This window comes from Epinephelus lanceolatus, chromosome 9, assembly GCF_041903045.1.
Source record: "Epinephelus lanceolatus isolate andai-2023 chromosome 9, ASM4190304v1, whole genome shotgun sequence".
Classification (NCBI taxonomy): domain Eukaryota; kingdom Metazoa; phylum Chordata; class Actinopteri; order Perciformes; family Serranidae; genus Epinephelus; species Epinephelus lanceolatus.
Window position 1 is genome coordinate 37217237 of NC_135742.1, and position 21224 is coordinate 37238460.

General features: G+C 39.1%; 2 protein-coding genes across 5 annotated transcripts; both read left to right on the top strand.

Moving 5' to 3' along the window:
• On the top strand, positions 1–5100 carry LOC117253007 (uncharacterized). Its single transcript, XM_033620325.2, has 2 exons — positions 1–1723; positions 3855–5100. The coding sequence occupies exon 2, from the start codon at positions 3872–3874 to the stop codon at positions 4553–4555; it is 684 nt and encodes a 227-aa protein (XP_033476216.1). The 5' UTR covers positions 1–1723; positions 3855–3871; the 3' UTR covers positions 4556–5100.
• A 2450-nt stretch (positions 5101–7550) lies between these two features.
• susd1 (sushi domain containing 1) lies at positions 7551–21155 on the top strand. 4 transcript variants are annotated; one of them, XM_033618523.2, is made up of 19 exons: positions 7557–8001; positions 8155–8295; positions 10202–10357; positions 10562–10714; positions 10940–11119; positions 12824–13003; positions 13135–13314; positions 13630–13809; positions 13921–14100; positions 14303–14482; positions 15407–15586; positions 16305–16469; positions 16664–16758; positions 17006–17192; positions 17353–17446; positions 19937–20192; positions 20283–20322; positions 20531–20624; positions 21007–21155. In XM_033618523.2, the coding sequence occupies exons 1-19, from the start codon at positions 7947–7949 to the stop codon at positions 21032–21034; spliced, it is 2724 nt and encodes a 907-aa protein (XP_033474414.1). In that variant the 5' UTR covers positions 7557–7946; the 3' UTR covers positions 21035–21155. The 4 variants fall into 4 exon arrangements, 3 of the variants coding, with proteins under 3 accessions (XP_078027057.1, XP_078027056.1, XP_033474414.1); XM_078170931.1 differs by having other exon boundaries at positions 7551–8001; positions 13630–14100; positions 17362–17446; XM_078170930.1 differs by having other exon boundaries at positions 7555–8001; positions 13630–14100.
• Positions 21156–21224: the final 69 nt, after the last annotated feature.

The window sequence follows — 21224 nt, forward strand, 5'->3', positions numbered from 1 at the left end:
TAGAGGAATGAGATAGAACCTGTTTTGATGTGTTGGTAGATGTACTTTATAACTTTGGGCCATTGCTTTATGATGGACAAAGCTTATCACCAGCTGCAGGCGATTGCTATGTACTTATCGTACAGACACAAGCAAGAAAGCAAATAGGTGTATTTTTTCTAAATTATAGAACTATTCCTTATATAGCTCTCATGGCCACTGGCTTCATTCCATTCAGCTGTATTAGTAATTCATACTACAGTTCTGACGTCACTGAGCCTGAGTAGACCTGGTATTAAAATGCGTTTCGGTGATCCAAACACAAGTGGAAAGCCAAGACACATTGCTGTTCACACCTGTGTCTATCATCTCCAGCTGACCGCTTGTGTTCAGATTTCGTTACGGCCCTGCGCACAGTTATTACATCCACACTTTTGCTAGCTGCTCTGTAACATGCTTGCTTGTCACAGCAGCAGTTGTGTCAGTGCAGTCTGAGGTAGATGTCAGCAGAATTCAACATCTTCTTTTATGGGGCAAAATGATGGACGGCCACGCAAAACTTCGCCCAACTCACATAAAATGGGTAAGTTATAGAGCATTAGCACGCTGTCACCAAAACAACCACTCCATCCTGCAGCAATGATGTAGTCCTTGTTGGGGATGTATCAGGTTTAGTGTTTACACAACAAAAGATTTGTGGTCAGATGTGTCCTGGACCACCTCGGCAAGTGGTTTGAGTGAAGAGATCACAATGCGTCTTGGTGGTTGTTAACACTTGTATTAAGTGCTGTCCACTTGTGATCAGATCACCCAAGACGCATGTTAATACCATGTCTGAACAGGGTCAATGTGTTCTTGTCAGATATTATTTTAAACCTGTTACCATAAAAGTTGGGAAAGAATTGGAATTGAAAGATTTCTGACGAGTTTTATCTGGAGGACTACATGCTGTAGGTTTCATAGCTCTACTGTACATGAGCACTTTGTTAAATGGTATGTCTCCTGGTTGACAACAGGCCAATGCAGACATCATCCCTACAGGGAGCAAAGACTTTTCAATATTTGATCCTTCCGTTATTCCTTTTTGCAGCGTTCATGTATGTGAAGGTCTGTCCTACTGTATTATTTATAGGAACACATTCAGTGCATATGGGACTGAATGTGAAGCCATGCATCCCTGCACCACTGCAACATTTCATAAAGGGAATAATGCGAAGGAACCACGTTGATAAGTGAGCCTTGGAGGTGCTAATAGGCAGATTTTGTTACTTTTGGACGGAGCCAGGCTTGATGTTCCCCTTTGATTCCAGCATCTATGCTAAGCTAAGCTAACTTCCTGCTGGTGTTCCCTCTTGTTTAACAGAAAATGTGCCCCAAAAGTGAATATTTATTTTATGTTCTGATTGTTTCCAGGTGAAATGTGTGTAGCTGTGAATATGAAGATCATTAAAAAAACACAGGTTAAGCAGAAGCTTAAATGAAGGGGAAAAAAATAGCAGTGGTGATGGTGTGATTGCAATCAGTGGAGCATCCCGTGACTGCCTCCCTGCACACACTGGGAGCAGTTGTAGTTTATAAGATGAGGGGAGGGCGTGTGTGAAGAGTCTATGTTTATAGACTTCCAGCAGCGGAGAAATCAGTTTCAGCAGCTGTACCACAGATCAGAGGGACACATGCTGGGTCATCCTACCTCTGCCATGTGATTTTCATTACTGCAACTCGGGCAAGAGTTCAACTGTGGAAGGTAAAAGCATTTTTTAATATTTGAATTTAAGTGTATTTTTGTGAAAATTATAATTTCTGTATGTATGAAACTGTATTTATTCTTGTTTTGATACTGTGGTAATTGACATATAGCCTAATATTAGTTATTATAGGATATAAATGTTCTGTCATGCTACAAAGGAAACCTAGGCTACTAAATGCTTCAACTCATGATTGGCAATAAAATTATTTATAAGGTGACTCTGGGGTCTTTTAGACAGGATTCATTCAGCATTATTGTCTGATTTCTCCTTGTCCTGTTTATATAAGTTCCCTCTGCCACAGTTAAAGCTGTTGCCAACCTTCCCCTAGTCACTGCTGAGACAAAAACAGCCGCCAACCAAGTGCAAACTAAAGTGTTAATGCAGTGACTGTGTTTAAATCAAATCTATTTTTCATCTATTGTTGCTCAGTCACTGCTACAAGCTGGAGTGGAGCACGCTGACTCCCGCTTGAACATGTACATTGCCGTTATAATTCATTTATAGAGTCCCGATTCTGTCATGCATTTGAGTCAGTCAAGTGTAACCGGGTCAGTCTGTTAAGCTTCTGTACAGAATGGATTGCATTCAGCATGTAAAGACGTAAAGTGGAAACGCTCCTCTTTGAAGAAGTCTTTTAATCTTTTTTTCAGTGTAAGTATCTCATTTGTTCCAAAGTGATTTGTCCGTCACATGTTTTTCCTTAAATTTTATCCCACAAAATACATTTTTAACATTACCTTTTCATAAATAGCCTACTACTCTGTTACTGTAGCTATGGTTAAAAGTACATTTTTACAGCATGTACCTTTTATAACTCCTGCCAGTCTGCCTAAAGTATGTTCTGAAGTGCTCAGATCACTTTATCTGTGTTGTGTCTGTATAGAAAAGGGGAGGGAGTGTGTGTGTGTGTGTGTGTGTGTGTGTGTGTGTGTGTGTGTGTGTTTGAGGGAGATGAAACACACACGCATTCCTTGGTTAAGGCACTTTAGAGGAGTTCGTCTGTCTCCTTCTTCAAAGAGCTGATCCTCAGGGAATTTAAGTTATTTTTTGCTTCTTTTAAAAGTACCAGCTTCATTTATTTATTCAGAGAGGCCAATACTAAATGACAGCTTGTTCTCTCGCACTGTTGTTCATAAAGTCCACTGCACTTACTATTACCTGCTCCAGTTGCTGTGTTAGTGAAAGATGTGAAGAATAATAATACTGCAACTGCACAGTAGTACCATGTATACTGGGGGGAAGTGTGCCATTGTAGTGTCTGTAATTTTCTATTGTTGAAAAAAAAAGTCAATCTTAAAGGGACAGTTCATCCCAAAATCAAAAATACATATTTTCCCTCTTAGCTGTAGTGCTATTTATCTGTTCAGATTGTTTTGGTGTGAGTTGCACAGTGTTGGAGATTTTGGCCGCAGAGATGTCTCCCTTCTCTCCAGTATCATGGGGCTAAAAGGCACTCAGCTTATGGTGCTCAAAGTACCAAAATATACATTTGAAAACTTAACAGCAAAGTCTCTTTACAGAATTCATGTCCTGGTTACTCAAGATAATCCACAGACCTTGTGAGCAGTTTCATGTAGGAACCATTTTCTTAAATTACACCCACCAACCAGATTAATGGGCAGAAGGAAGCGTGCATCTACTCATAGATGAGAGGCTTGTGCTTGTGACAGTGTGAGATGTAAAAATTAATGGTGTCCTCCTTGGCTGAGCTGTAACATTAGTAACCGCAGTGGTGCTAGGTGAGCTTGCAATAGATGCATGCTTACTTCTGCGCAGTGATATGGTTGGCAGGTGTAGTTCAGTACAAAGCGAGGTCTGTGGATTATCTTGAGTAACCGGGTCATGATTTCTCTAAAGAGACATTTCTGTTCTGGTTTTGGCCCTTTGAATACCACAAGCAACTAGAGTGCTTGAGTGTACATAAAACTACAGGTAAGAGGAAAAATATTTATTTTTGATTTAGGGGTGAACTGTCCCTTTATTAACTAGCTTTCTCTGGGGCTTGCAACCACATCTTATTGTCTATATCAAAGTTAAAGCTGTCATATAAATCTTGAGTTAAGGTGCTTTTTCAAACTACAATTTCCAAGGTAAGGAATTAACTTCCAATTTTCTGTTTTGTCTCAGTGCAGTAAAAGCAATACATGAAGAAGCAAGGAAAAGGCAACACTGCTGCCAGCGTCCCCCTCTCTTCCCCACCAGGGGGCAGCAGTGTGCAGGTCTGCCATGACTACCAGAGTGTGGCTTATAAGATGTATCCTGGGAATGGTCATGCTATAGAAAATGGATCTCACACCAAGAGAGACCAGGTCACCAGCCAAGATGGTACAGGCAAGATGTCCTCTGTTCCAGACATCATCTCTAACAGCCAGGAGCAGAGGTGCAGCATGAAAGATGAGGGTGCCCAAAGGAACACCATGTGGATGACAGATTCAAGCAGCCAGGCCTATTCAGGGCCAGAGGACAATTCCACAGACCCACATGAGACCCTGACAGAGACTTCAACTCTGACCTTTGTGGACATCCACACTATGGAGGACTCAGCAGAGAACCATAGCCTTCATGGGGTGGGGATGGTGTACCTCAAGGAGTTTGTGCTGATAGATGATGATGATGATGGAGACATGTCTCTAAGAGAAAAAACAGTGACAGACATGTCCGTCATGGATGGAAAAGCTGCTGAACTGGTGTGTGGGAGGCTGTTGTCCACTTCCAGTGGATCATTGTCAGAGTGTAAGGAGGAATCTCCAGCTCCTGAAGCATCTCCACCTGAGGCAGTTGAGACTGCACATGAAAAGAAACGCTGCTGTTTCTGCACTGTTTTATGACCAAGCAGGAGCCTGCAGCAGTTTGTCTCCAAGATCAGGACTGTGAAACTGTCCGAGACAACTGATATGATCACTCTGGGAAGACATTTCTACATACTGGGTTTATATATGTGTTGCTGTTGATGTGCAGCAGAGCACATTTATAAGTATGGTGACAAACTGGGGTGTAAGTTTGTTAATGACTTCTTCTTTTACTCAAATTTTACAGAGCCCTTATTGGACATTAAAAATAATCAATCAATAAACAGATTTTTGTTTGTCTCAAATGTCAGCCACTAATTTGCTTTTGTAACACTCCTAATTTAGGCAATTATGAAATGTATGTATGCTGAGAGACGTAATGCTTTAAGTTTTACATTAAAAGTTTTTGATCATGTGGGTTAAGATAATCATTTTCAAGTAACAAACATATCTCTTGAGTCTAATATATAATTTTGATACTAAAAAATGCATGTTCCTGTAATATTTGATCTGAATGACAGACTTTGTGATAACTAAACAGGTCTACAAAGACCAGGTGCTAACAACAAATAAAGATAACTCCAATGACCAAATATTGTGTCTTGTTTTTGTCTCCATGCATACTCTGTTTGTTTATGTGGGATAACTACAACCACACTGCAATAAATATGCCAAAGATAAGAATGTACAATGACTGCATCATTAAGCCAAGGGACTGTGTGTCCAACACATTTGTTAGACCTGAGGAAGTAATGCATTTTAGGTCCATGGAGTATACTATTAATTCAGGCAGAGCATTAAACTGAGTCATGCTTACATTAGGTGATTGGCATCAGCTGTTTAATTTATGCTGTACAATCACTGGCTCATTCATAGATGTGTAGCTACCAGCTGATTTGTACCAGCTATTTATATTCATAGAGGTGTTAGCATAGCCATCATAAGCTGGCACTTTTCACAATTGCTCTGGCTCCGACATACAGTATCTTGAGTATTATTGATTTAATCTTACTATATAATGACGAAAACTCTGTCTGTGGGTGTGTCTGTTCCATGTTTTTCTCCTCACTGACTTGGTCAATCCACGTGAAATTTGGCACAGTGGTAGAGGGTCATGGGAGGATGCGAATGAAGCAATATTACATTAATTGGCCAAAGGGGGCGCTGTAGCAACCGATTGAAATTGCAAACTTTGAAAGGGCATGTCTCATGCCCCGTATGTCGAAGAGACATGAAACTTTGAGATGCCTCTCCTCATGAGGAACAAATTTGCCTCAAGAACCCATAACTTCCGGTTATACAGAATTTCCATTTCCATTTTGAATTTTTTGAAAAACACTTAAAATCGATCTCTTCCTAGGAAGTTTGACCGATCTGCATGAAACTCAGTGAACATAATCTAGGGACCAATATCTAAAGTTCCGTCTTGGCAAAAGTTGGAAAACTTCCTAAAACTGAGCTTCTATAAGGCAATGAATATTGCAGAGGGCGTGGCTCATCACATAAAGGTGTATAACATCTCAAGGGTTTCACCGATCACCACACAACTTTGTAGGCATATGACCACACATAATCTGAGGGGACCCCTCCATTACTGACCAAATCAAACAAAATAGGGGCGCTAGAGACCTAATTTCTCATCTAGGCCTAACCACCATATCGATTTTTACTAAACTTGGTAGATATGTAGAACAGGATGCCTCAAGGTGACTGGAGAAATTTAACTGTAATTGACAACTGGGTGGCGCTATAACAACAGAAAAATGCTTAAAAATGGCTAAAATGCGACCAATCGCTGTGGCTCCCCCTGTGGCCGAATGTTGTTTTTTTTTTTTTAATTTTTGGTATAACTAAGTCATGGTATGGTATGCTGTACATAATCACGGAAACTGTCAGTGTGTCATTCTGTCAGTCAGTCATTCTGTCTGTCCCACGTTTTTCAAAAACTCTGTCTGAATACATTGCTCTTCTTAATGGGTTCAGTTGACTATTTAATCTGCAGTTTCCTATGACTTGTATCCCAAACACACACCATGTGAAACTGTACGTGGGCAACTGTGCACTCAATGGGTATGGACTAGTAATAATAAAAAAAAGCACGTTCATTTATGTTTCTATTAAAAGACTAACTTTTCCAACAAAATCATGATGAAGTGTATTTGAGAGCTTCCTAAGAAGCACCGCCCCTCCTTTCAAATCTAACTCTAAAACCATTTGCTACAAATGATCAATTCCCTGATGTAAGCATTTCTGACTGAACTAGAGGTTTCATGGTTTCCTTCTGAACTGGGTAATTAGCAAGAATAGCAACAGACACTAAGAAAGTCCTGCAGATAAGAAGTGCAGTCCTGCCAGGAAGTTTTACTACTCAACGATCTCTTGGACATGCAGTAAATACCACAGTGTTTAGCTCTAAAATTAAAAACATGGCCAAATAACCATAGCTTCCTGCTGACTTTGGTTTGAAATAACGGTTGAAACAACTTTTATTTGCACTGACTGCATAATTACCAGTTCTAGTAAGATTTGGGCTGGGACATAGGCAGTTTTGGGGCTGCCTGCTCTGAGGGACAGACTGGGGTTAATCAGTCCAGTCCAGCAGGCAGTGGTGTGAGGCGGTAGCTTTTTGGTTTGAGTGATGGAGATCCCCCACTAAGGACCATGCTGGGCTGAGAGATAGCAGCCCACCACACTTATCTCTCCTTCCCACAGCACACCAACTGACACCCCCTCAGCACCCACCACAGACCCTGTTTTAGGATGAGGAGGGATGTTGGTTTCATTGACTTCAAACATACATTTCTGGATTATAATCAAAAGGGTAAATAAAGTAACATTTAATTAAACAAGGGTTACAAACTACTTTAAATATAGACAAAAGGTGAGGTTGCACCATGATATTCATAAAATGTTTGGTCTACAATCGTATGTTTGTCACTAATATTATTACTATACTATTACTAATATTAACTTGATGTAAGCTATCTAGTTAAATTCTCGTACCTGGCTGTCTTGGTTTTATACATATACTAATGATATGGTTAATGCGCTTTTAAAAGACATCTTAAATGCCACAGTGCTTGTAAGAAGGCATCCAACAGGTTTGTTAGGCCAAATATAGCCGTTATCAGACACTGCAGCATGAGTGTGCAGTTCACCAGTGTGAGCACTGAGCGTATCAACACATGTGAAGTGTAACTGAATGTGTCAGGGAATGACAGATTAAGCCACAAAACCACCAACTGCAAGAAGACCATTGAGAAAAGGAGCTATTTCTCAGAGTGACCTCAGCTCACCCATTCCCCTGTTTATCAGACACGCTCAGTGTCATCATGGTCGGAAGACGGAAGTAAAAAATGAAAAAAAGAAGATGGGGATGAGGAGGCTGAGCATCTGGTAAAGTGAAGAGAGCAACGGGAAGACTCTCGAGATGGACGAGAGAAACAGAGCAATGATCGTGGTTTTTCTACTTTGTGTCATTGCAGGTGAGAATACTGATAACAATGTGTTGTCCCACCATTCACATTTTGTGATTATTTGATATAACTCCTTCTTTTTTATAATCTTACTGACAATTGGAGAAGGGGTGAAAAACCTCTGAAGATACTGACTGATGGATGGTCTTTCTATCCTCTCAGAGATGCCAACAGAAGGCCAGAACCTAGATGTGTGTGCCACCTGCCATGCAAATGCCATATGTGACAACAAGTCAGGTGGCTCCGGCAAAGTTTGTAACTGCAAGTATGGGTTTGTCGGAAATGGAAGAACCCATTGTCAAGGTAGGAAAAAACTTTTTGAAGTGTGTTTGTCATGTGAAGCTAAATGAATTCTTTTCATCTCAACCTTCATTTTTTTCTAATGAGGAAAGGGATTCGCATTGTGAACTGCAGACTGAGCTTCAATAATGACTTCTAAGTTTTATAAAGGAATTTATCTGATGCTCTAATTCATATTTTTGTATTAATAATGGATCAAATTACTATGTGATATGTGAAAGCTGTACCCACAGAGAATCAAAACCCCTATCTTTACTGTTTGGGTTCAGTCTCACCTCTCTCATTAGCAGCAGGCAGCTGTCCACAAACACAAATACGCAGCACGCCACCTGCTCAGCTCCAAACAGCAGACAAGTTAGTGACTAGATAGTGAACATAATGGAGCATTTGACAGCTAAGGAGCCACATATTTCCCTCAAGGGGTGGTACACAGCAAAAGAAAGTTAAAGGTGAATATTAGACTTTGTCAGGTGAATACAATTACAACAAACACAACTCCATATGAATGCTAATAATGGTCCGTGTTGTCCGTGTGTCAGGGTTCTGTTTACAGCTCCCTAAGTGGCCAAATAAGAGTCCACAGCCATGTTAGTGGCTCTGTGAGGCTGTACTCAGGCACAGCCAAATGCTGATGTCAGCATGCTAATATGATCACAGTGATAGTGCTACCATGCAGATGTTAAGTTGTCCTTTATTCCCAGAGCCATGTTAAAACACATTTCAGTATAAGGAAAATTTAAAAGTGGATAAATACAAAAGCAGCATTGTTTGATTTGGTTTAATTTGAATAAGCTGAATTTATCAAGCTTCTAGGTTTTTAAGGAGTTATTACCATGCAGCCCAGTTGCCAGAAAAAAATGTTGGCATCACAGATACATTGCATTTGTAGGTTATTATGTAGGGGATACACTGAAACTTTATGTTTCAACAACGCCATGGTCAACGTGTGGTTATGTTTAGGCACAGAAACCGCTGGGGTGTTCTGATGGCACAATCCAGGCAGCACTGTCACTGTAATAACCAACTGCTCTGCGTGGCACCATCCAAGCAGAAAACACAACCACAGGTTGCTCAAAAAAACAGCCGTATTGGTGGCTAAAAAGCCGCTAAAAACACAGCGATGTCTTGCTGAAAAGCAACCTTTTTTGTTTGTTGGTCTCAAACAATGTTCTGCAGTAGTCTGCACCAATGGCAGGTGTCTCACCTAGTGTCACCCCATTCACCATCCCCTCCACCTCCTGATGACAAAGTTAGCTTATATACTACATCACTTTACATATAATATGTATGAAATGTACAAATACAATGTATCCATGGTTTGCAGAAATGTACATGTCAACATTTTCTTCTGGTCACTGGGCTGTACCAGGTTCATTATTCACTATTCACGCTAACATTTGTTCATTAGCACTACATACAAAGTACAGGTGAGGTGATGGGAATGTCATTAGTTTAGCAAATATCTAATCATAATCAGTGATAGAAAATCAATTAATACTTACTGTGATCATGTTTTAAGATACTGAACATTTTGCAGCTTCAGTTCATCTGTTTTTCAAATGGATGGACATTTTCAGAATGTCATTTTCCCTAAAAGAAAGGGAAACATTTGGGGGTGTTGTTATTTATAGGTTATTATGCAATGGTAAACTAATTCAGCCCACTTGACATCAAGATTGGCTGCATGTGACCTATGAACTAAAATGAGTTCAACATCATGTTCAAGATGAAAATTTAGAGGACAGTAGAATTCATCTGCTGGGGACTATGAATGTCTGTAAAAAATGCATGCCAGTCCTTTTTTACAGAAGACATTTTGAATTGTCAAACTAGAAAACAGATGGAATTAATAACATTAATGATTTCAACTCCTTTTCTTCTATGTTTAAGTGTATTTTTTTTCTTCCAGATAAGGATGAGTGTCAAATAGGAGCAACTAAGATCTGTGGACAACACACCACCTGCCATAACACTTATGGCAGCTACTACTGTACCTGCCTGGCTGGCTACAGCCCTTCTAACAACATGACCACCTTTATCCCAAATGATGGAACCCACTGCCAGGGTGAGTTTAGGGTGGGCCTGGGTCTTTTTTTACAGGGCTCTTAAAGGCATCAAACTACATAAGAGATTAAAATATATCCACTAATAATGAGAGATGACAACATTAAGTATATGCAACAGCTTGTTTTGCCTGTAAAACAAGCCTTACAAAGTGGGTGACATTATGGATTTTATGTCAAACGCTCATTTACCATTGGTTGTGCAGACGTTGATGAGTGCAGGATCACAGGCCTTTGTGGAGAGGGAGGTCTATGCAGGAATCTTGACGGCAGTTTTGAGTGCAGCTGCCAGCTGGGATATGAAGTCCACAATGGAGTGGAGCCCTTCAACCCTCAAAGAGACAAGGCTTCCTGCAAAGGTAAAACTGCATTAATGGGATTTGGATAAGCACACTGACCCTTTAGAAGATCATACATTCCTACTGTGTATTTTGTGTATTTGTACTCCATGTGTACCCTCAGTTTGGTCCTGGCGGGTATAAAAGTGACAGTACCTGCTGAATGTGAAGTCCATGCTGTTTGTGTGGTCAGTGTGTAAACAGCTTGAGCTAATCTTGAGTTTTGTATGTTCTTGTCCCACTCAGTGGTTGACTGTGGCCAGCCAGCCTCAGTGGAGGACACAGTGTTGCTGTCAGTCACAGGGACCACATACGACAGTGTGGCCATGTTTGTCTGTGATGAAGGCTTTGTGTGGAGGAGTGGAGACAACAGCTCTGTGTGTGGAGCTAATGGACTGTGGAGAGGACCCACTATGGTCTGTGAAGGTAACAAAACCCAAGCAAAAAAAAACAATCTGCCTCTCTCCACAGCTCTTATTTTCCCTTTTAGCATTATAAGGATTATTCATCAGCAAATTGCAACTCTGCTTTGCTTTCTCTGCTCGTAGGTGCTGGTAATAGTTGTTTGGCTTTTCAGTCGTTCTTAACAGTGCCAATCAAGTTTTTCTAAGGGAAATATGAAACACACTGTAGGTTTTTTTTATGTATATATTTTCAAATCTATATCGTTAAATTGTAACATTTAACTTGATAAACTGCATCATAATAAAAAAAAATGTAACGATAACTTAGCCATGTTAGCTGTCTGTGTGTTGGTTGATCCACCTTGAAGTATCTGGATTGCCATTAAATTTGGTACAGCCATTCATTTTTCCCCTCAGGATGAAGCACAATAATTTTAATGATCCATTAACTTTTCTTCTAGCGCCTCCATCAGCATTGTTATTGCAGCTCAGTTGCCAGAAGAGAATGTTTGTGTGTTTCTGCAAACCACAAATACCTTACATTTGCTGGCTTTATATGTATCATAGTTTGTAAGGTGATGTAACATCTAGGCTGGTTTTGTCATCTGGAGGTAGAGGGGATGGAGGACAGCTTGTCACCTTGGCAAGAAGTCTGCTAAGCTGCAGACCCCTGTATGACACCAACAAACAAAACTGGTTGTATTTAAAGGAGTCATTACAGTGTTCCCAGCAGCTTTTTAGGCTCCAAACATGGCTGTTTTAGCACCCTCTCTGTTTTTTCCTTGTGCTCCAGATGTGGGTATTTTGTCACAACCTGTCAGCAGCAAAGCTGCTACCAAAAGCAATTGTTTTTTAATAGAGACATTGCTGCTTTTGCTGTTGATACTGTCCTCCCAAAACTGGGTATTTTAAGTCAGTACATGATCTTTTGATAACAATAACCAAGTGTTCTTGCCTAACGTTAAGCACACAGTAACCACAGCACTGATAAATTGTGAAGATGTAACGTATCTGCAACATAATAACTTGCAAGTGCAACTTATCTGTGGTTTGCGGAAAGATGCAATGCCAACACATTTTTTGGGCAACGGGCCTTTCTCACAGCAGACATTTTGACTTGTCATAGTAGGAAGAGCACAAGTGAAACTGAAAATACTAACAATAACTATCTGTAATTCCCAAAATTAGGTTTATCATCCAGCCCCAGCAGACAGTATGTAATACCAACTGGTTACAGCCTCACTGAGAACTCACACACAGTATTCGGTACACAACCACATATTAGGTTTAATCTTTTTTATTATGACAAGTCACTCCACTACGGGGCCAGCTACCAGTACCTATAAATAAAGGGCAAACATGATGGGTGGTTTTTAAGGGATAGGTTAACAAATTTTAAAGTCCGTCATAAAACAATAGGACTGTGAATATTGTGCTCCACCGCAATCACATTAGGAAGGGACCTCTTCGCAGCCACTATGCAAAGGATGAACTGTTTAAATGCTATCATGGCCATGTGAATATTGTTTTAGACTTGAAACATCATGAACCTCTCCTTTCAGCCTGAAGGGCATGGTAATGTATTGACTCTCCCACGTATTACAGCGCAGCTTTTCAGTGAGTTTTTAACCAGTTTCCTGAGCACAGGATCATGAACCTGACCTGCCAAACAGAGATTTTCCAGTGAATATGGTTTCACGCAGCATGTCACTGCTTTGGCCCTCAGAGGTTGACTGTGGCTCTCCCCCGACCCTCCCTCACTCTCATATGCTGTGGAATAAGAGCACGAGGATGGGCTCCAAGGTGCTTTATCAGTGTAACTCTGGATATCATAATGTTGGAAAGGGCAATGTATCCATCTGTAATGCTGGTGGACAGTGGGAGAGACCGCCTGTGCTCTGTCAAGGTACAACCACTGTTCAGATTGTTTTTTGTTTAACTTTTTTTTTTTTTTAATTTTTGCACTTCTAACTTCCTGAATTGAGAAAACTAAAATTTTTGTTCATGTTACATGAATATGTATGTTGTTCCTTGTAGAGACTTCGTGTGGAAGTCCTCCTATAATTGAATCCACTGAGCAGGTGTGGGACAGTGATCCAACCCCTGGCAGCACTGTGCTCTATGTTTGTAAAAAAGGCTTTTATAACAAAGGAGGACATAACGTATCGATCTGTAATGCAAACGGTCAGTGGACTCCCCCAACTCTGTCATGCCAAGGTGATTCAAACAATGACTAAAACCTCTGAAATGGTTTTCTTTTCAAACATGTTTTACTAATAAAATGATAGAAGCCTGCACACCCTACCCTGGTGTTTTTTAACTTGTCCTTGCCAATTAGTCTGCGCATGGCCACACAGTCCTGAGAAGAGCTAATCAACATAAGAGAGATCACCTGTGTGAGTCATGTGATCACAACTACCACTTTTATCAAAGTGCTAAGAATGGATTAGAGCAGAACTTGTATGTTATGCACTCAAAATGTTGATGTTTAATTCTGTATAACCCCTCTATGTGCATCATTTCATGTCCCAGAGATATTATGTGGGGATCCTCCTCTACTGCCTCACACTGGGCAAGTGTGGAATGGCAGCTCCACCCCTGGAAGCACAGTGACTTACTATTGTAAATTAGGATTTGATCACAATAGAGGAAATAATATGTCACTGTGCACAATAAATGGTTACTGGACAAAACCAAACATCTCATGCAAAGGTAACAACTTGCTCCAAAATGTTATTAAAGCTGTAGTTGGCATTGTTGTTGTCCTATTTCAAATAAAAGATGTTGTCACTCAATTGAATATTGTTATTTCAATCCTTGTAGAGGTTGACTGTGGTGTGCCCCCACCCATCCCTCATTCAGTCATGCTGTGGGATAAAATCTCCACTGTGGGCTCTCAGGTTGTTTATCAGTGTAAGTCTGGATATGGCAGTGTTGGAGGGAGAAATGTATCAGTCTGTATTGCCAGTGGAGAATGGGATGGAGCCTCTCTGCTCTGTCAAGGTGATAACGACATCAGTCTATACTAATATATTAGTAGTTTATTATATAGTATCGGATTACTTGCATCCAATAAAAGTAATAATGCCACTCTCAAATGTTAGCAATCCATCATGATTTGCACACTGTTTTCAAACAATATGAATGTTAGTGTCATCATCAAACATTTCAGCATCTACAATGACTTGCTGTCTTTTTGTTGTAGAAATCAATTGTCAAGAGCCTGTTTTTAAACCTCATGCTAAAATGCTTTGGGATGGCACATCACACATTGGCAGTTTGGTGTATTACCAATGCGAGGAAGGATATTACACCAAGAGCCTGAGAAACTACTCAAGTTGTGGAGAGAATGGACTGTGGGAGGATATTGATCTATGGTGTGAAGGTGCAATGTCTGATGACAGATATATGGATTAATTGTTTAGATTTTACAATACTTGCAGCAATTAGCACAAAATATTTATAGCAATGCTTTGAACATTTTGGGAAATACACAAATGTGCATTTTTTGTTGAGCAAGGATGCCAGATGTTACTGCCAGATAATTACTGTATTTTTTATGATAATTTTGCCCTCTGTACAATGCACAACCAATAAAGCCAAAAAATGTACAACAATTTTACAAATTTCTGACACTTAAAATTTGTAGTTAGTTTTAGTCTGTGCTGTCTTATTTAAATAATTTCCCGACATGGTCAGGATAACAAAATATGAATTCTATGTCTGCGTTTGAATCTCTTTCTTACTATGGCATGCTGTGTTAAAGTTGTTAAGAATGCACTAGTTACCCTAGTTATTAATTTAACTTGCTCAGAATATGAAAAGGCTTTGGATCGTGTTGTAAATTTTTACATAGTGGGCTATAGCAATATGTGTCAGACTGATGGTCCTATGGACTCATACCCCGTTTCACACATCATAGCTCCGTCAGCTTGCCTGATTTATATGTCAAAAATACGTTTTGTGAAATTATTTGGTCTCATGGTAATGACTCACAACAACACTTTTCTGCAAAATATGACAATTTTAAGCCTCTGGTACTGTAGTTTAACATTTCCCATCTGGCAATGCTGTTGCTAAAATTCCCTGTCAGGAGGCAAATAAGTTTATTTCCCAAAAAGTAAAAGTCTTGCTTTAGATCATGGATATTATCATACTGTGCTTGTTCTCATTATGCTGCATCTCCTCTTCAGCTGCCATCTAAGATTTGACTGTGCTATCTGTGTTTTTGTTGTTGTTGTTTTTGTTGTTGTTGTTATATATCATGCCTATTAGCACACAGTCTGTGCTAAATCATGTCTGTGTGCAGAAATAAGCTGTGGCCCCCCACTAACCCTCCCCCATACTAACCTCCTGTGGGATGGCACCAGTAGACCGGGAAGCATGGTGGTGTATGAGTGCATGGATGGATTTTATCAGGAGAGTGGAAATAATATTTCAACATGTTTACAATCAGGACAGTGGGGTGAAGTATCAGTAAAGTGTAAAGGTACAGTACTAATCTCTATATTTGGACTGTATTTTATTTTAATTTTTTTTACATGCTATTGATATTTTTTGTTAATGCTTTTATTTATCTGGTAATCAACTGATAATTGCTCAGATCGATGTTGTTTAAGTTGTGGTTGGAGGCTCCATTATATGTTTCTGCTTGGGCTCTATGTTCTGTGCTTGTTGCAGGCCTGGAAGCAAATTTAGGTGAATCATGTATTGAAACATTGACGTTATCTCAAGTTGTGCTTACATTTATTTCATGGGTCGATCCACTGCTAACCCAGTGCTGAGGATGTGATTTATTTACCTTCACTCAGCAATGGCTTTTACCACCTGATGACTCTTTCAGTGGAGGGCACTGGGAACCTAGCAAAGATACTGAAGAAGAAATATACTGTATATAATCATGCTTATAAGGCACCACAATGCTTGAAATCAATTAGCTAAGGCAAGATTCAGAGAAAAGATCTGCACACTATATTAAAAGCTCCCAGCTATTTTTATTTTGCAACATTTCGACACAGTTTGACAATGCCTGACAAAGATATCAGTTTGAATCTTTGCACAATTAAAATTGCTGGGAGCTTTTCATACAGTGTGCCGATCTTTTGACAAATTCTTGCCTTTGGTTTGTTTTATGATCCAGTACCTTTAAACAATGTTTGGCTGTTAGCTACACTTAGCTAACCAAATCACTGTTATTGTTTTCCCAGCCAAATGTGGCCCTGTTCCCTTCCTTGCCAAATCAGAGGTGGCATGGCATAACAGGAGTGTTGTGATCCACCGCTGTGTGGATGGATATCACAGCTGGAGAGGCAGCAATGTCTCTGTGTGTGGCAGCTCTGGAGTGTGGCAGAGAGCTACACTGAGATGCATAGGTGAGTAGGAACATAACAAGTCAACATAACCCCACCAGGAAGATCTGTATGTTGAAATGTTAATTTGGCCTCAAGTAATTAACGCATCTGGATAAGTATGATGCTTGTGTGATATCACTGATTTGCATCGTGGATATATTTGTAAGCACATTTGGTGTATCATCACTCTCCTTTCATTCCCATATCTATTACAGAAATAAAGCCACCTATCAATCACCTATTTGTTGTCAATGAAAGATGTCTGCACTGGAGGGCAGAGAAGTATGAGGAGGATACAGAACAATACAAGGTAATGGGATATTTCATCAGACTTCTTTCACTGCAGTTGCTATTTATCTAATCTTTATCTTACCATTATTTGTACGTACTTGGTTTCCAGCATAGGATACTATAGGTGCATTCGATAATTTCTTAACCTTATTGTCTGGTTATATGTGAATTTGTCTATGGATGACTCCACACTGTTTTTTTTCTACCCCTATCTGTGGAGTATTTTGTGACCCTGACTGACTCCACATTCAATGTAACCATTCCAGGTGACATACATAGGATCCAGAGACTATCAGAGGTCTTTTTATGATGACAGGAAGCAGTTTCTGAGCTCTAAGGCTGATCAGCTGGAACTCTGTCTTAACCTGCTTCCAGTCACAAACTACAGCATCTTCATCACTGCAGTGTCTGCCAGATTCACAGCCACTACCACCATGAACACCAGTTTACCAGGTATCCTTTTAACTCTTATATTTACTCTACTTTGACAAAATGTTTTCCTGCATCAAAATGAAGCCCTGAGATATCAGCTTTCTGAAAACATTTAGGACTGATACAGTTGTATTTTATGTGATGCATTCTTCTTTATATTGAGCATAATAACATTTGACAGTGCCTCCAGCACCGGTTGTCTACTATAGAGAATTTGAGACTCCTGTACCAACTTTGAGGCTACGCAGATCACCCAGTACACTGGACCCAATAAGGTAACAACCTGGATATGTGATCAGCTCTTCTGTTCTTCTATAGGTTACGGGGGAAATTAAAACCCTGTCAGATAATATAGACAGTCATACACCTTCATGCTTCAAATGACCTACTAAAGTCCCCAATTTATCATGTTGGCTGAATCTTTACTAGTCAGTCTAATCATTGCAGCTTTGATAAATACTTGACTCAGATTGGCCCATGAATGCATAGACTTTGCTGTGCAGTTACTTAAAAACAAATCACAATTTTATTTTATTTTTTTAATGAAACAATATAATAAAAGGAAGTTCATAACTCATTTGTACATTCTGGACAAAACCCTTAACATAAACAGCTACATTCAACAGGCAGGATATGAAATTTTTCCCATTCAGTTTTCAAGGCTGAACTCAATCTCTGTTATATGGCAGCTGATCTCAGCATTTGTGTGGAGATTAAGGATCTCCCAGACCTCATTGTTTTTCCAGTTTGCAGCATTTTCAGCTGCTGCTCTTACTCTCTGAGTTAGCTGCTAACTGCTCACAGTTGTTTTTTAAATCTCTTGGCTTTAGATCACACACATAACACGTCATTAAAACATTACACATATGCCATCCATGGTCACATCCTGCCTGCTGTCCATTTTTACACAGATGTTGTTTTAGCGCTGTTACTACCTCTGCTGCCGGCTTAAAAGTTAGAGACAACTCTGTCCCCCCCAGTTCTGCGATTGTACCTTTAATAAAGCACAGTCAGGCAGCTTAACAGCATGAAATTCCCACCTTGAACAGGCAGTGTAAACACCACATAAAAGTTGGTATTAGGGCTTGAGCTGAATCAATAAATCAGCCGGGTCAGTACATTCGTCAATATTAGCTTATTGCAGGTATATCTGTACCAGTGCATATATTGGCTGATAAGTAGCTGACACTTTGAATGAAAGTGAAGGGGAAGCAAAAATTCGCCAATGTAAATTTAATGTGTGATGTTGCTCTTACACAGTAAGAGGTCCTGTTTAGTATGTATCTTCTAATCTAAGAGATCATTATTAAGATTTATATTTATGCCCCTGTAACAACTCCCCCTCTAACTTGTAATGAGGGAGTTCCACAAAGCTGCGTTTTGGGTCCTTTATTCTTTCTCCTTTACATCAATGACCTTTTTAATGTGTGCAAGTGTTCTAATTGTCTACTATACACAAATGACACTGTATTTTTTTTATCTCTGATCCAAACTGTGATGTCTTAAACTCAAAACTATCCTCTGATCTTAACTACATAATCATCTAACTATCAATGTCAAGAAAACAGAATTTATGTATTTCCATTCCCCTAAGAAACCTATATTCATATCTGGCCCTATTCATTTTGCAAATCAAACACTAACCGTCACAGAAACCTACAAATCTATCAATGTCAAGAAAACAGAATTTATGTATTTCCATTCCCCTAAGAAACCTATATTCATATCTGGCCCTATTCATTTTGCAAATCAAACACTAACCGTCACAGAAACCTACAAATATCTTCTTGTATTTCTTGACTTACATCTTACTTATTGACACCACATTCAGAACCTAACAAATAAGCTCAATCAGAAATTGTATGTCTATAACAAGATCAGACCATATCTCACCCCAACTGTTTTGGACACATATTTACATGCAAATATTCTCTCAACAATATCCTACTGTCACCCAATTTGGTCCGTCACCACAAAGGAAACCACTGAATCAATAGCAAGACTATACAACAGGGCTTACATGATCCATGGAAACCTTCCCTCTTGGACTCACCACTGCACTGCACAAATAACCTTGCCTTTAGATTTTACTTTCAGATCTAAAACAACTCCAACCCTACAATTACTGCTCTACTTCCAACACACAACACAAGAAGAAATCACTAGATCAATTTCACATGCACTCATTCCTGTACCACCTTACAAAAACCATTATGGTCAGATATTTTTTCACACTAAGGCCCACACTTAAATTTAGAACAAGATCCCATTATACATTGGAGCAATAACTTCTACTGCACATGTCAAACATGCATATAAACACTATTTGATAGAAGGACAGACCTGCAGCCTCTGAGTCTTACTGTATATGCCATCTTGCTCACAGTTTTAACTGTAACACACCCAATGTTACTTTAATTATTTTCCTATATAAACAAAAATAAAATAAATAATAAGTGAAACACTTTGTTCTTTCTTTCTCCCAAATTTTAGCCACAAAAATCCAGTATCCGTCAAGCTATAATTTGCACTGAATCATCATATTTATTGCCATATAGATAATAACCTATTATTTATTTTAAAATCAATTGTGATATACTGATTTAATTACTAAATGAGATCATGGTGTATTAAAAAAAGAAAACATTTACAAAAACTGTTTACCCAAATGTTTATCCCAAATGAATATATCCTTTAAATAGGCTATTCAAATTAAAATGTGGCACCTTCAAAATACGTGATTGTTTTTGTTCTTCATTTTGCAGTTTGTACCAGGTGTTTGTGCTTCCTGTAGAGGGGATTCTGGTATTTGACTGTTCCTCCTCTGCAAGTTCAGAACCCTCAAGTGAAGTAGAGTCCACAACCAAGTATATCACTGCTCAGATTGATTTGAGACATGTCAGGTCAGAGATGAACTTTACTGTGGGGGATGGACTTTACTATGGAGGCTTCTTTAATGCACCACTGGAGAATGGCAGGAACTATTATATCATCTTACGAGTTGTCAGTCAGTGGAAATCGGTGGGTGCGACTACTGTACAATAAAATAAATTAAACTGCACCCGACTTTGCAGTTTACTTGTTAAATTATCTGAATGTTTTCTCTCCTAGGCTTTAAAAAGTTCTTGTGTCCTGTGGGCTAAAGTAAGAGGTAATTCACTGGCCAAAATACCCAGACGCTAGTGTCATTTTAAAGTTATGATTTTTGGATTTAGATTTATTTTGGGAGATGACATTTTACCTTGTTACAATATTCTAAAGTTTCACCAGAAAGCAACTGAGTATTAAAAATGCAAAAACAATCAGATTTAGAAAGCGCTAATTGCCAGTTACTAACACACTGCATTTCTTTGTTCCAGGTACATCATATGTTCTGAGGGTTTCATCTCTGTCTGCTGTTGCATTAATAGGACTGGTTGTCTTGGTCATTTCTGGTGGATACAGTTTCTCCTGGTGAGGAAGATTTTTTTAATATTTGTACAACAATGACCTGTCTGTACCTGAATTAAATCAAATGTTTACAAGCAAAAGTCATTCTAGCGTTTCTGGAATTTTCAAAGATGAAGTACATGCATGATCAATAATTCACTTTTGATATTATTGAACCATTAATTTGTAACATAATTTTAAGGTAATGTAATCACAGCCTGCAAATTAAATATACATTTTTGTTTTGTTTTTCGGTCACAAAACACAGAAATTCAGTTTATAGTGAAAGTGGCCTGTTGTATTTCATTATGAATGACTGTAACGTAGATGTTTGCACAAGTTCAGGTAAAACACAGGACTTGTAGTTAGACTTTAACGACCTGGTGTCCCTCTGTCTATTTTTCAGGATTTTCAAGAGGATAAGACGCTCCTAGTGCTGATGTTGTCATTTTATTTGTCAGTGTGACAACTTAAATGACAGTTTTGACTTCCTTTCTGTACATTTTGTTTTGTACATTTTGTAAATAATTATAATAAACTTTTTTTTTCACTTCATGAGCGCTTAAATAATTATTGGATGTGAAAAAACCTACAGGTTAAAAAATTACCAAACTCACACTCACC